Source organism: Eulemur rufifrons, chromosome 15, assembly GCF_041146395.1.
Source record: "Eulemur rufifrons isolate Redbay chromosome 15, OSU_ERuf_1, whole genome shotgun sequence".
In the NCBI taxonomy this organism is placed as follows: domain Eukaryota; kingdom Metazoa; phylum Chordata; class Mammalia; order Primates; family Lemuridae; genus Eulemur; species Eulemur rufifrons.
Genome location: NC_090997.1, coordinates 44888354 through 44904790, shown reverse-complemented (window position 1 = coordinate 44904790; position 16437 = coordinate 44888354). Strand labels below are relative to the sequence as shown.

The 16437-nt window shown below is 35.7% G+C and overlaps 1 protein-coding gene across 1 annotated transcript in view; it reads left to right on the top strand.

Annotated features, from left to right (window-relative positions):
* The window catches only part of RARS2 (arginyl-tRNA synthetase 2, mitochondrial), a 67641-nt gene that overhangs the window by 32684 nt on the left and 18520 nt on the right, over positions 1 to 16437 (top strand). The window contains exons 7-9 of the mRNA XM_069487993.1: positions 1088 to 1143; positions 3483 to 3566; positions 6287 to 6363. Of these exons, the coding sequence (XP_069344094.1) occupies positions 1088 to 1143; positions 3483 to 3566; positions 6287 to 6363 (217 nt within the window). The remainder of the gene's footprint in view (positions 1 to 1087; positions 1144 to 3482; positions 3567 to 6286; positions 6364 to 16437) is intronic.

Genomic DNA, 16437 nt, shown 5'->3' with positions numbered 1-16437 from the left:
AAAGGGAAATCCAATCCTCGTTATTCTCTTTTGGCTAGAAATGGAAGATTCTTTATTAAGCCTGTAAAAGGACATTTACTTTCTTTCTAAATAATAATTAAAGGAACATCTGTGTAGTTCCATAATTTCATAATTGTGTGCACATATCCATAGGATCAAGTTTTAAAATTGTAATACTCTTTAAAAGGGTATATATAACAAGGCTGTAGAGACAGACCAAAATTTAAGTTTCAATTTTACCACTCATTAGCTATTTAAAAGTTAATTTATCTTTTTTAATATTGAAAAACTTATGGACTTTTCAAACATATACAACACAGAAAGAGAACAGTATAATTCATCGCCATATGCTGATCACTCAGACTCAAGTCATCAAGATACTGCCCCATGTGCTTCCGTCATCTCTCTTCATTGTTGTCTTACTTCCCTCATCTGTAAAATAAGAGATGAGGGTACCTTACCTCACTGCTCTTATAAATATTAAATGAGTTCATGCGTGTGAAGTGTGTAAAACTGTGCCTGTCACTGTAGTTAAATGATTGATTATAACTTCTTGAGCACACACAGGAATAATAAATGTGGTGATGGAGAATTTGGAGTGGTGAATCAGATTTCTGTTTGTTCTGGGAGGTTTATGCATAAATATTTTTACATTTTTCAGTTTTAATTTCTGATAAAGTAAATATTTGAAGGTATTACCCATATGAAAAAAATTTCTTTGGAGTTCTCAATTTTTAAGAGGATAAAGGGTTTGAGAACTAACGTAGCATACTGAATTTCCCAATAATTTTTTTTTTTGTCAAAATGATATCTCTGAATGTCTTCCTCTTTTTCTCAATCCTTAAATATATCTGCTTCCTAAGTGTGCCACTTGCATGTATAGTACTGCTTCATGAGTCAGAGGATCAGTTTCAGTAAGATGTTACTTTCCTGAGTTCTGATTTATCTTTGCTCTAAATTTCTAATTTTTAACTTATCTTTGCCCTAAATTGCCAAAGGGCCCAAGTCCCCAGTTATGTCAAGCCTCATTCATTCTTAGAACTCTTGTTTTTAGAATAAAGAAGTAACTTTTGTAATTTTTTTACAGTTCACCTAATGTTGCCAAAAAATTTCATGTTGGACATTTGCGTTCTACCATCATAGGTAAGTGTTTAGTTTTACAGAAAATGCTAAAAAAGCCTTTGGGAAAGTCTGTAGTAATAAAGTTTAATGGTTTTAATGCTTAAGTAACAAAAGGACAAAAAAACAGTTTAAATTGGTTGAGCCTAATGCTAATTAAATATTAGATGAAATGAGAAACGTTCGTTTAGAAGTAGAAAAATGAAATTGATTTTAAAACCAAAAGATTAACTCAGAAACTGGTATGTGTGTTATGATTTTAAATCTCTAAAATATATATGCATATGGAGAACTGAAAGATGAAAAAAAAAAACAAATATGTGGGGATGATAGTAACCCTCCAAATTTTTTTTGTTGATATAGTTTATTTTGTTTTAAAAAAGAAACTCAGTCTCAGTCATGTGAGCACTAACTGGAATGTTGAAGACTGGAAATTAAAACAAGTCTATTTTAATAAAGAGATTACTATATAGTACTTCATAGCTATAATGCTTCAATGTATAATATACTTATGATTTTCATTTATGTAAAATGTGACATGCAGCAGCCCAATTGAAAAACTGAAATTAAAATGATATTAGAACTGGAAGGGACTTCAGAGTTTATCTCAATCTAATGACTTTCTCTTAAGTATGCAAAAGACAAATTTCTACATTGGAAGACTTTTAATCCATCTTTGAATACTTTTAAGAACTGAGAAATTAGTACTTGTGGCATAGATTGTTACTGAAATGGGGTTAACTCTCTTTATTACAAAGTTCTTGAGCATTTTAAGAGAAAATAACAGGACTTTAAAAACAGTAGAAGAAATACACTGCATTAAAAAAGCTACATGAGTAAGTCAAAAGTATAGAAGTGAGTTATGATAGGTAGGATATGATAAAGTTGTTTTGACAGGTAAAGGAAATATTTGGACCGGGAAGAGATATATTTGAGCACTTACTTACTGTGTTACGTGTTTTCATGTATTACCTCTTTTAATTTCACAACAGTCCTGTTTGGTAAGTACTGTTAACTTTGGTTTATGGATGAAGAAATTCAGATACCAGAAGTAACCTTCCCAAAAATCACATGGCTAGTAAGTATTGTGGCCAGGATTTGAAATTAGGCAGTCCAATTCCAAAAGCCTAGGTTCAGACATTTAATTGGATTCGTGAGATAACGAGATACTAAGAAAAAATAGGACTGTATGGTCTGAGTACCAACTGAAGAAGGTGATTCCTGTTGCTGGGACTTTATAGATGGGAAAGTCTGGAAGTAACAAAGCTGGAAAAGAAGATAGCATGGTAATTTAAATCAGGTATGTGTATTGGTGGGTGAGGGTTTATTTGCAGAAAACTAAATCCAGTTTTAGTAAAAAACAAGAAGGGATTTATTACAGGACACTGAGTGGTTTGCAGAGTTGTTGGGAGAGCTGAAGAAGCTTTGGATTAAGCTGACATCAGTGACTCCGAAAACTGTACCATAGAACTTAGTCACCAAGGGAGCTCCTGCCACTGGCAGTTACTTCCACTGCTCTAGAACCATGCCGCTACTGCTACAATCTGGAAACTGCCACCACGCCTGCCATGCCTTCTAGAATCCATACAGGCAAAGAGGCAGCCCCGTAACCTGTCCTTCAATTTCTTTGGAGGTCATCACAGAACACTAGGACCTCTATTAGTGGTGCCACAAAAAAACAAATCCTACACAACTGTGCTTATCATAAAAAATAAAAGCAACTCCCCTTTCACATCTTACAAAGTATATCTGATTGCCTAAACCTAGTTGATTCTGGAATCCTAACTACAAGAAGCTCTGGGAAATGTGATTTTTTAGGTTTCCAGCCTCTTTGTTAGAGTACAAGGGCACACTTGAAGAAGAGTGGAATAGATGTTGAATATGAAACCAGCCAGCATCAGTAGTACCGGAAAGGGAAGGCCTTAGAAAGGGGAAAGGCATGCAGAGGCTGGACTTTGGTGATTGAAAGGAGATAGAGCGAGCTATTTTGAAAAAACAAACACGCAACAGTGTGGCTTAGGTTTTTAGGACACAAATTATATATTTATTGTTACTGAGGTTTCTTTATTTTCTGTCCTTGGAATTGACTAGAATAGCAGTTACTCTAACATGTGTTCCCAACTCCCGTTAATAATGGTGATGAAAATTGTGAGATTCTTTGGAAGAACTGCCGTTAAAGTAATTCTTTACTCCCTTGTCATAATGTAGATGAAAACAGAATAATAAATGTTTTAGTAAAAAAGACAGTTGGTAAGTTTTGCAAAAAAACTTTCTGTGCTATGCTTTGATAATAGAGAAACACATGGTTCTTATGCCAAAATGGATAACAAAAATGAGAAACTATATATTTTATTAATTTCTAGGAAACTTTATAGCAAATCTCAAAGAAGCTTTAGGACATCAAGTAACAAGAATAAATTACCTTGGAGATTGGGGCATGCAGTTTGGTAAGTATGTTTGAGATTTTATTGTTCATTTCATTGTAAAGTTTCATTTTTTTCATATGCCACCTGATCACCTGGACAGAATATAGGCAGAATCCCATTGGATAAAGTAGTATGTCCTACCTTTTGTTTTTTCCTAATGGCTTTTTTGTGTAAAACCTCTTATTTGCGTAATTCTTACCACACAAGTTTTGGAGAAGGAAACTTCACACATTCAGAGCAAGAACTGATACACACACACACAGAGGAATAGAGGCTTTTGTGGTTTTCCTAAAGAAAAGTAACTTACTTTTACCAGTTACATGTAGAACTGAGTATACGGGGAAGAAGTCTATATATGCCCTTCTTAACCACAGCCCTACCATTTTTAAATCTAGTGAGATACAGCCTCCCTGGACTATCCTACATGAAGTGGGATCTATTATCATACCATGGGCCGATGGCTCAATGGAAAAACAAAAGGAGATACTTTGGCTTCTTTTTTTAACTATACAGTGGGGGGCCGGGGGTGGGGGGATCCAAAAGGGGGAGAGAGGAGTGAGGCCTAAAGGGTTGAGTGCCGCAAATTATCTCTAATATCATGAGTTTACTCAGAACCATTCCTAACTCATATAAGCCAGTAATCAAGGTGTGGGAGGGCAAGATAAATGAAATTGTTACAGTAGTGAAGGACTGGTAGCATGTGAAATACAAACTTTAAAAAAATCTCTGCGACCACCATGTTTATTTTAAGATCCAGCTCTATTGTCACTTCATTCTCCAAAGCACAGACGTACCCTTGCCCACCTTCTCACATCGCGCAGTTCCTGATACCCAGCTCTACTCACGTAGGCTTCTGTCTTACTGTATTATTTATGTGCTGCTTTCCCTTGCTAGATGATATGTTTCTTGAAGGCGTGGACTGTGTCTTAATTATTTTTGTATCTACAATGCTTGGCACTCAGAATGATGAATGAATCTGTCCTGGGAAGTGTTTTACAATGCTAATCCAAAAGAAAGGCTAGGTAATATTATCAATCTTCTATAAAGTATGCAATGTGCATTGCCAATTATAAAATTCACTGATGCCATTAATACTATATTTCATGTCCAGTGAAATGAAATTATAGTTTCCAAAAGAAAGGCCTGTTTATCTGAAGGATTTCTTTCCATAGGAGATTTATTGTCACCTTCTCTTATGAATATTATCCTCTTAGTTAGTAAAAATCTTTTTCAGACCCTAAAAAGGGTAGACTTTGAACCTGCTAACAGTGCCCTCACTATTCACTGTGGAGGAATCAGAAAACATGCCCTGCATTTTAAGAATTCACCTGTAGTTCGCAGCAGCTGGTAGTCAGACGTTTAGGCCCTAGGCTCAATAGACTAAATAGATGGCAGCCGCTTTTTATTATTTAGACATTTCACAAGCATTAGCAAATTTATGGTTATGGTATTCATTAAACATTAGCTGCAGGATTTTATTATAGTGGTTTTTCTCTAAAGAACTTACTATGGTTAATGACTTGTCAACATTTCTGTTACAACCATCATTGTTGAAGAATTGTAATTTTACTTTCAGCTCTTCCCCGTTTGAAAGTTGGCAGACAGTTCCTACGCACAGAAGTAGTTTTTGAGACTGTATTAGAACGAATGTTAAATGGAATTGGCCTTTTCCCATTTTGTTTTTTGGAACACTCTGGGTATCTTTCCACGCTCTGCTCTCAAGACCCTGAATCATGATCACATTTGTTCTTGCTTGAAAGTGCGTAGACCTATAGGTGATCTTCTTATTCCTGTGTTCCAAAGTATTATATATCCCCATGTTTAGTAGCATTCCACTTTCTGCTAAGCCTTGTATAGTAAAATGAACATCAGCAAGGCCCTTTAGATCTGAGGCTTGGTAATTGATATAGTTGTAGAAATGGGTTGATTTTTAAAATAATAAAACTACTTATTATTTCTCTTGGCCCAGGCTGCACATAGCCTTTCAAACTGAAATATGATCACCATTTAGCAAAGTATACATATTCACAGTCCATGCTAGGAATTTTCATTTCTAGTTTACAAATTTTAATTAGTGTCTAAAAAAAAGAAGGTTCAAAATTAACATTACCCCTGAATTCTGAGCATATCATCGAAGACTGAAAAAGTATACATGACCAAGTTAAAAAATTTTGTTGCTTGGTTACCTTGAATAGGAGAAGTAATCAGGGATGTTTTGAGTTTGTTTTCCTTCAGCTATTTCCTTAAGTACTATTATTATAACACCAAGCCTATTATTACCTTTGTTTTATTTTAACACCTACAAGTTTTAAAAGAAAGTTTAAAATCACTTCCTATTGGTTTTTTTTCCCACTAATTTTGAGTGTCAAGTGCCTAGCATCACAATGTCCTTTCTCAGACTAGCTGCTTAATAAATGTTTACTTTATTAATGTCTGCAGGGCAGGTGTCAGACACTATTAGTACAGAGACAAATTATCACTAGGCCCTGCCTTTGATGAGCTTATAACCCATTAGTTTCTGTAAACTTAATTTCAATATATTGAAATTTATAATTCAATATATTGAATTTGACTTGTGTCAGTTTATGTGGTACAAGGGCAAAATTGTGTGTTTTGCAGTAGTTCTCAGGATCCATAATTATGAGAGGTTGATCTCTTTACAGAACTATACCTGTTCCCTGCAATGACTGTTCTTTTACTGTTCCATTTTATAATTTTTCATTTACGGATTATCATATTAGGTCTTCTGGGAACTGGCTTCCAGCTGTTTGGCTATGAAGAAAAACTACAGTCCAATCCTTTACAGCATCTTTTTGAAGTAAGTTGGCAAGAGACAATATTACAAAACACTTTGTTTTGGGGGAATACTATGCAGTTTAAACCTCCCAGAGGTTTAAAAACATGTTCCTTAAAACAAGGAACCAAACCTTCATTGAAAATGTTGCTTTTAGTTTGGTGTTCTTTCATTTCCAAATTCGAGTATTTTTTTTTTATTACTATTTTAGTTGACTTGAGGTAGCATTTCTCCAGGTATAGAATCTTCTTAGAATAAACACGTGGGGTAACAGAGTCAACGGAGAGAGAAATTTCTTAGTTTTCTGTCAGTTAATATGTGCTATAGCATTTTTCATTGTAATAACTATAAAGCATTTAGACTTGAAAAATATGAGTATATACTTTTTTGCTCTTTTTCTGATGTGGGGGGGAAGCACATGTATTTCTCTGAGTTTGTGTGTGCTTTTTTCATTTACATCTTTCAGCTCATTTTCTTGGCTTTTACCCGATGTGAATGCCTATCTATTTTATTTGATTTAGTCCTTTGGATATATTGCTTCTCCATCTTCAGTCCTTCCTGAAGTTCATTAATAAAGCTCTTCCTGCCCAAGTAATCTCCAGGGATGTGTTTCTTTTTCATTGTCCCAGTTGCTATCTCTGTTATTTCTGGGCCTCACAAAGGAAACACAGATACAATGTCAGACATGTTGGTGACATACCAGGTGATCAGACTAAAGAGGTTCTGCCTGTGTATGAGGAAGAGCACTTGCCAAAATAATGCTTTACGTCTCCAGCTAAAGCCACAAGAGCACTTCATCATTTTCCTTTGTTACATGATTTTTTTTTTTTTTGCCTGTAGCTGGCTTTGTAGTTAAAGTGAACAATAACACATTCCAGTTCTTAAAGACCTTTAAAGGTTTTGTCATTTCCTCCTGAGTCCATGCCCGTACTGTGCTTTAAATGCCTACATTTGATTTATTATGTTAACCAAAAGATTTCTTCTGTCTTTCCCATTAAGAGTTTTATTGATAGGTAAGAGTTTAAAAATTAATAACTCTTTATGGTTATCTATAAATACAGCATGTCCCCTTAGTGCCTGGAATTTTTACTGTATTTTTTTTTTTACATTTTGAATAATAGTATTTTTTACCACAAGCTTAGCAAACCTTTATCAGATCCAGGCCCACAGAGATACCCCATGGTGCAGAAAATACAATTACCTACTTAGAGACCTTGTGTTATTGATTTAGAATACAGCTTGACATACAGGAGTTATTCGTCTCATCTTTCTCCTGCCCCACCTCAAACGTTTTTATTTAAATCCCACAAATAATAAACCTTTGTTTTCTATAATATTTTAAATATTTTCATAAAATTTGTTCTCAAACTCCATAGAAACTTAAGCATATGGTGTTTTCTTTCTTTGAAGTGTATGTTTTCTTCTGTGGAGTTTAATACAATGTCTGCCTTTTGAAACTCAGAAAAATAGTGGAAGATCAATTTCTATGTTTAGGTCATTAATTGATGGGTACACGTAAGGAAGGAACAAGGGCAAGGGAATACTCCTATGAATAACTAAAAAGTCCAGGAATAAAGGTGTGATTTCATTAGTGCTCTTTTACTTAACAGCTTCACAGGGGAACCACATTTATAGACTCACCTCATTGTTTATAATAGAATGCAGAAGCCCATTAGAGCGTTCACTTGCTCTCTTCCTCTTGCAGGACAGAGAACATGTGGAACCTAAAATGACATCCTCCAGCTTATTGTATCTTTATTACTAATTTTTACAGACCCAATTTTTTTTTTTTAATTTTTATTTATTTATTTATTTATTTTTGAGACAGAATTTCACTCGGTTGCCCAGGCTAGAGTGCCCTGGCATCAGCCTAGTTCACAGCAACCTCAAACTCCTGGGCTCAAGCAATCCTACTGCCTCAGCCTCCCGAGTAGCTGGGACAACAGTAGTGCACCACCATGCCCAGCTAATTTTTTCTATATATATTTTTAGTTGTCCATATAATTTCTTTCTATTTTTAGTAGAGACGGGGTCTCACTCTTGCTCAGACTGGTCTCGAACTCCTGAGCTCAAACGATCCACCCGCCTCAGGCCTCCTAGAGTGCTAGCATTACAGGCGTGAGCCACCGCACCCGGCCCCAATTTTTATTTTAAAATTACATTTCTCACTGTGGATTACTTTCAACGATTTTTTCCTTTTTTTTTTTTTTGGAGGTTTAAGGAAATATTAATAAATGATATTATTCTGTTCCTAAAAGAAAATCTGAAAGTCAAACAACTGAGTTTATTAACTAATTGAAAGATGCCCCTGCATGCCCTGCAGTGTCACAGATAGCATAGGAGTATTCCCATCATCACTTCTGATAACCAGAGTAGGTGACCGGGAAATCAGGGATAGTGATTCTAAGCTCGGTGTTTGGTGTATTGATAAATAATGTTGGCACTGTCTTATGGGAAGTAAAACTTGAAGATAATCTGCATTTACCCTTTATTATTTGTGAAAATCTGTTTCTCAAAGCTTTGGTTAAACACCTATTTTTTCTCCTTGTCAAATTATAGTTACTTGTGAGCTCTTTGAGAGGAAGAACCATGCCTTCCTGATCTTTTATCCCTGGCTCTGAACACCACATGCCTTGAAGTAAATGTTTGAATGAATTAGATCTTGTAGTTCTCTTTTGTCCCTTTCTCTAATTATATTCAAGTTATGAACTATAAAAGCTCTTGTTAGTCCAGAAAAGTACTAACTATTTTATTAATTACTATTTCTCAGAATCTAACTTACTGTATCAATGCAGTTTACTAATGAAGAAGCAAGGGCCAGACCCAGGATTCCAGCAAAGGCACATAGCTCCCAGGTGCTCCATGCACTGCCCCTCCGTCCCCTCCCATGCACTACAAAATGCTTTTGTGAACTGTTCATTTCCATTGGTTGTAATTACGTACATAGCATTTTCCTTTCTTTCATTCTCCCAGTTACTATAGTAGAGACACAGTTCACAATTCAGTGTTGACAGTTTCAACCTTTTGCATATTTGTTTTGAGTTTGGCTTAGGCCACCCAGTAGCAGATTTTGTAGCCTACCTCCCTCTAAATTGCACTATGATAAGTATCCCCCAGTTTTAGTTTCTCAGCTGGCTTAGAAATGCTATTATATGATAGCTTTAGCATTTATGTGATGAAAATATTTAACGCCCACAGCCATTTTTCTACTGCATTTCCATTATGGTGTGTATGCTTTGCTACTGGTTTTTCTTTGTACCTATAGTCATTCTTCTCCCATAACATCTGGCCCTGTTGTACATAGACTTAGGACTTTTGTTGGGCAACATTGGAAACCTTTTTGTTTGTTTTATTTTTGGGTTTTTTTGTTTTATTTAGTAAATTTGGGGTACATGTGGTTTTCGGTTACATGGATGAATCATATAGAGGTGATGTCTGGGTTTTTAGTGTACCTATCACCTGAATAGTGTACATTGCACCCAATAGGTAGGTTTTCTTCTCTCCTCCTCCTCCCACCCTCCCCACTTCTGAGTTTCCAATGTCTATTGTACCACCTTATATGCCCCTGCTTAGTTCCCACATGCACTATTTGGTTTTCCATTCCTGCATTACTTCACTCAGGATAATGGCCTCCAGTTCCATCCAAGTTGCTGCAAAAGACATTATTTCATCCTGTTTTATGGCTGAGTAGTATTCCATGGTGTATATATACTACATTTTCTCTTTTTTTTTTTTTAATTTCATAGTATTGTGGGGGCACAAACATTTTAGTTCCATCAATTGTTTTTGTGCCAGTTGAATCAAAATTATAAGGGTGCCAATCACCAAGATGTGTGCATTGTATCCATTAGGTGTGTATTTACCTGTAGCCCCATCCTCCACCTGCTTGGTTTCCGCTGAGTTTTACTACCATATGTGCATATGAAATTGATTGATTAGTTCCAGTTTAATAGTGAGTACATGTGGTATTTGTCTTTCCATTCTTGCGATACTTCACTTCAAAGAATGGTCTTCAGTTCCATCCAGGTTGTTACAAAGGTTCACATTCAACAAAAGTTTACCATTTTTTTATGGCTGAGTAGTACTCCATAGTATACATATACCACATTTTATTAATCCACTCATGTATTGATGGACATTTGGGTTGTTTCCACATCTTTGCTATTGTGAACTGTGCTGCTATAAACATTTGAATGCAAGTGTCTTTTTAATGTCTTTTTTTCCTTTGGGTAAATGCCCAGTGGGATTGCTGAATCAAATGGTAGTTCTACTTTTAGTTCTTTGAGGTGTCTCCATACTACTTTCTGCAGAGGTTTGTACTAGTTTACAGTACCGTCAACAGTGTATAAGTTGATTTTGCCACATCCACTCCAACATCTGTTGTTTTGGGACTTTTGGATAAAAGCCATTCTCAATGGAGTTAGATATCCATTGTAGTTTTGATTTTCATTTCCCTGATAATTAGAGACATTGTGCATTTTTTCATATGTTTATTGGCCATTAGTCTATCTTCTTTTGAAAAGCTTCTGTTCATGTCTTTAGCCCACTTTTTAATGGGGTTGTTTGATGTTTTCTTGTTGATTTCCTTGAGTTCATTGTAGATTCTGGTTATTAGCCCTTTATCAGATATATAGCATGCTCTGTTGATTGTTTCCTTGGCTGTGCAGAAGCTTTTTGATTTAGTTAGGTCCCATTTATTTATTTTTGTTGTTGCTGTGATTGTCTTTGGGTTCTTTTTCATAAATTCTTTTCCTAGGCTGATACCTATAAGAGTTTTTCCAACCTCTGTTTCTATAATTCTTATAGTTTCATGCCTTAGGTTTAAGTGTGCTATCCATTGTTAATTAATTTTCACTAGTGGTGGGTGAGAGCTTAGGATCCTGTTTCAGTCTTTTACATGTGGCTATCCGATTTTCCCAGCACCATTTATTGAGTAGGGATTCTTTTTCCCAGTGTATGTTTTGTCTGCTTTGTCAAAGATCAGATGGTAATATGAGGATGGTTTTATGTCTGGGTTCTGTGTTCTGATCCATTGGTCTATGTCTCTGTTCTTGTGCCAGTACAATACTGTTTTGGTTACTGTAGCGGTAGGGCTTGAAGTCTGGTAAGGTGACGCTTCCCAATTTGTTCTTATTGCTTAAGGTTGCTTTGGCTATTCGAGGCCATTTCTGGTTCCATACGAAGCGTAGAACTATTTGTCCTAGATCTGTGAAAAATGACCTCTGTATTTTAATGGAGGTTGCATTGAATCTGTAGCTCACTTTGGGTGGTATAGACATTTTGACAGTGTTGATTCTGTTCATCCAGGAGCACGATATGTTTTTCCATCTGTTTGCGTCCTCTGCAGTTACCTTCCTCAGTGTTTCATAGTTCTCCCTGCAGAGGTCTTTCACCTCCTTAGTTAAATATATTCCTAGGTATTTTATTTTCTTTGTTGTCATTGTGAAAGGTATTGAGGCTTTGATTTGAGTCTCAGCTTGACTGTTGTTGGCGTATATGAATGCTACTGATTTGTGTACGTTGATTTTGTATCCTGAGACTTTGCTGAATTTATTTATCAATTCCAGGAGTCTCTTAGCAGAATCTTTGGGGTTTTTTAGATATAAGATCATATTGTCAGCAAAGAGTGACCTCTTCTTTCCCCATTTGCATACCCTTGATTTCCTTCTCTTCTCTGATTGCTTTGGCTAAGACTTCTAGCACTATGTTGAATAGAAGTGGTGATAGTGGGAAATCTTGTGTGGTTCCAGTTCTAAGTGGAAATGCTTTCAATTTTTCCCTGTTCAGTATGATGTTTGCTGTCGATTTGTCGTATATGGCTTTTATAATTTTAATGTAAGTCTCATTTTTGCCTATTTTGTTAAGTGTTCTTATCATAAAAGGGTGCTGAATGTTGTCAAATGCTTTTTCTGCGTATATTGAGAGGATTATATGATCTCTGTTTTTGCTTCTATTTATGAGGTGAGTTACTTTATAGATTTGCATATGTTGAACCATCCTTGCGTCTCTGGGATGAAATCCACTTGATCATAGTGGATTAGTTTTTTTGATGTACAGCTGAATTCAGTTTGCTAGGATTTTACTGAGAATTCTTGCGTCTATATTCATAAGGAATATAGGTCTATATACCACATTTTCTTTATCTTCTCAGTTGATGGGCACTTAGATTGATTCTCTGTCTTTGCAATTGTGAATTGTGCTGTGATAAACATGAGTGCAGGTGTCTTTTTGATATAATGATTTCTTTTCCTCCGGGTAGATCCTTAGTAGTGGGACTGCTGGATTGAACGGTAGATCTACTTTTAGTTCTTTGAGAAATCTCCATAATGTTTTCCATAGAGGTTATACTAATTTACATTCCCACCAACAGTGTATAAGTGTCCCTTTTCACCACATCCATGGCAACATCTATTGTTTTTTAACTTAATAATGGCAATTCTGACTGGGCAAGGTGGTATCTCATTGTGGTTTTAATTTACTTTTCCTGATTATTAGTATTTTTTATTATGTTTCTTGGCCATTTGTGTATCATCTTTTGAAAAATGTCTGTTCCTATTATTTGCCCATGTCTTAATGGGATTATTTGGGGTTTTCTTCTTACTGATCAGTTTCTTGTAAAATCTGGCTATTAGTCCCATGTTGAATGTGAATATTTTCTCCCATTCTGTAGGTTGTCTGTTTACTCTGTTGATTATTTGCTATACAGATGCTTTTTAATTTAACTAAGTCATTTGTCTGTTTTTGTTGCATTTGCTTTCAGGGTCTTAGTCATGAAGTCTTTGCCTAGGCCAACATCCAGAAGAGTGTTTCCTAGGTTTCCTTCTAGAATTTTTATGGTTTCAGATCTTACATATAAGTCTTGAATCCATCTTAAGTTAATTTTTGTATGTGGTGAGAGGGATCCAATTTCATTCTTCTGTGGCTTTCCAATTTTCCCAGCACCATTTATTTAGGGTGTCCTTTCCCCAGTGTATGTTTTTTTTTTTTGAGAGACAGTCTCGCTTTATTGCCTGGGCTACAGTGAGTGCCGTGGCGTCAGCCTAGCTCACAGCAACCTCAAACTCCTGGGCTTAAGCGATCCTACTGCCTCAGCCTCCCAAGTAGCTGGGACTATAGGCATGTGCCACCATGCCCAGCTAATTTTTTGTGTATATTTTAGTTGGCCAGATAATTTCTTTCTATTTTTAGTAGAGACGGGGGTCTCACTCTTGCTCAGGCTGGTCTCGAACTCCTGACCTCGAGCGATCGACCCGCCTCGGCCTCCCAGAGTGCTAGGATTACAGGCGTGAGCCACCGCGCCCGGCCCCCAGTGTATGTTTTTGTTTCCTTTGTTGAAGATCAGTTGGTTGTAAGTATTTGGCTTTATTTCTCGGTTCTCTATTCCATTTCATTGATCTATGTGTCTACTTTTATACCAGTACCATCCTGTTTTAGTTATTACTGCCTTGTAGTATAATTTGAAGTCAGGTAGTTTGATGCCTCCAGATTTGTTCTTTTTATTTAGGATTGCTTTGACTATTTGGGCTTTTATTTTTTATGTATTTATTTATTTATTTTTGGTTCTATGTGAATTTTAGGATTGTTTTTTCTAATTCTGTGAAAAGTGGCATTGGTATTTTAATAGGAATTGCATTGAATCTGTAGACTCCTTTGGGCAGCATGGTCATTTTCGCAGTATTGATTCTTCCAGTCCATGAGCCTAGCATGTTTTTCCATTTGTTTGTGTCATCTACTGATTCTTTCATCAGTGTTTTGTAGTTCTCCATGTAGAGATTCTCACCTCCTTGATTAAGTATATTCCTAGATCTTTTTTTGGTTTGGGGGGTTTTTGGTTTTGGAGGTTTTCTTTTCTTTTTGCAACTATTGTTAAATGGGATTGAATTCTTGATTTGGTTCTCAGCTTGGTAGTGATTTATTTATAGCAGTGCTACTGATTTGTGTGTGTTGATTTTATAACCTGAGACTTTACTGAATTCATTTATCGAAGCTAGGAGTAATTGGAGGAGTCTTTAGGGTTTTCCAGGTGTAACATCATATCATCAACAAACAGATGATTTGACTTCCTCTTTTCCAATTTAGATGCCATTTATTTCTTTCTCTTGCCTGATTGCTCTGGCTAGAACCTCCAGTACTATGCTGAACAGAAGTGGTAATAGTGGGCATTCTTGTCTTGTTCCAGTTCTTAGGGAGGATGGTTTTAACTTGTTAGTATGATGTTGACTATGGGTTTATCGTAAATGGCTTTTATTATTTTGAGGTATGTTCCTTCTATGCCTAGTTTGTTGAGGGTTTTTATCATGAAGAGATGGATGCTGGATTTTATTGAATGCTTTTTCTCCATCTATTGAAATGATCATACGGTTTTTGCTTTCAGTTCTATTGAAACCTTTTCTTTTATTGTTCTAATTTGTTAGTTTATTCTATCACAAAACAGGGAAGTGGTTTTGTAATAGTTCCCTCCTCCCCCCAATTGGCTGAGTTAAATAACTAACATTTTTTATCACATTAGTAATTCAAGGAAAACATTTGTAATAAGCTTCAGAACACTTATCAAAAAGCCTTTCCACTTATGTTGAAAAGTAATTTCTTATGCTAAAATGTTAACAAGTATTAAATCCAAATCATGGGTATGTGGATATCATTATTTACTTTTATCTGTTTTAATAATACTTTTTAAAAGTAACTTGATATGGTTTGGATATTTGGCCCCTCCAAATCTCATGCTGAAATTTGGTCCCAAGTGTTGAGTGTGGGGCCTGGTGGAAGGTGTTTTGGTCATGAGGGCAGATCCCTCATGAATGGCTTGGTGCCCTCCCTGTGATAATGATTGAGTTCTCACTTTATTAGTTCACACAAAAGCTTGTTGTTCAAAAGAGCCTGGCACCACCACCTCTTGCTCTTGCTTCTTCTCTTGAAATGTTCCCCTTTTGCCTTCTGCCTTGATTGGAAGCTCCCTGAATCCTTCACCAGAAGCAGATGCCGTCATGATGCCTCTTGTATAGCCTTCAGAATTGTGAGCCAAATAAACCTCTTTTCTTTGTAAATTACCCAGCCTTGGGTGAATACTTTATAGCAGCACAAAATTAACTAAAATAACTTCTCAGAGTTCTTTCTATTTTTTTCCTTCTAGATTTAAACTTTTGAATAGACTTTGATAACATATAACACAGTACCTTTAAGAATATATAACCACTTTTTTTTTTTTCTTTTGGTAGAACCTGACTCATTACATGTTGCTTATTATGGATTTTGTAACCATAGAAATTCCTCTGAAATATAAGGGCTGCTCCTAATAAAAGAATGAATATCATGCCAATAAAGGATGCATTAGCCCTTTATCCTAGCACTGGCATTTATAAAGGTATTAATAACAGAATGTATTAACATAAATAGTCTGTTTTTTCTTAAGTCCCAAATGACCCCCACAAATTCTATTTCATTATTTCTACCCTGCCCCTTTCTAAAAGGATTTGAAGTAATTGCAGTGATGGGCTTTTAATAAAAGAGAAATGGAAAGTTAAGGGATAATGTATCACTAGATAAAATTATATAACAGATTTGACCCTGAGCTTCCTTATATCGGTAGCCAAAAAAAGGAATGAGAAATAGGACAAGACCAAAGCACAAATTTGATGAGTGATAAAGTTTACTTGCTTTCGTTTTTAAAAACGTGGGAGTAGTATCTGTTCCTCAAGAAATAATGTTTTTCCTGACTTTAGATTCTCAAAACAATTTCTCTGCTTAAAGAAAAGAATTCAAGACTAAATTGATTGTAGTCACATGTCAGAATATTAATGGAGTTGGAAATTTTTTTTAAATAAAAAATTGTATTCAGGAGTTCTTTATTGGTTAGGTCACCTTTCTTTTTTCAGGGAACATTATTAATGAATCTTGGTAATAATTTTGCTCCTTATTAATACTTATATGTAAGAAAATGCTCTTAAATTATAAGTCTAATAAAATCTGACCACGGCTATCACTTTTGAGTATAGTGAAAGTCAGTTTAAGTCACTGCTGTTAGGGATTCTCCACCTCCCAAATCACACAATGTTCCCCAGCTCTTATATGCCTTCTGGCATGGTCATGGAGGACTCTTTA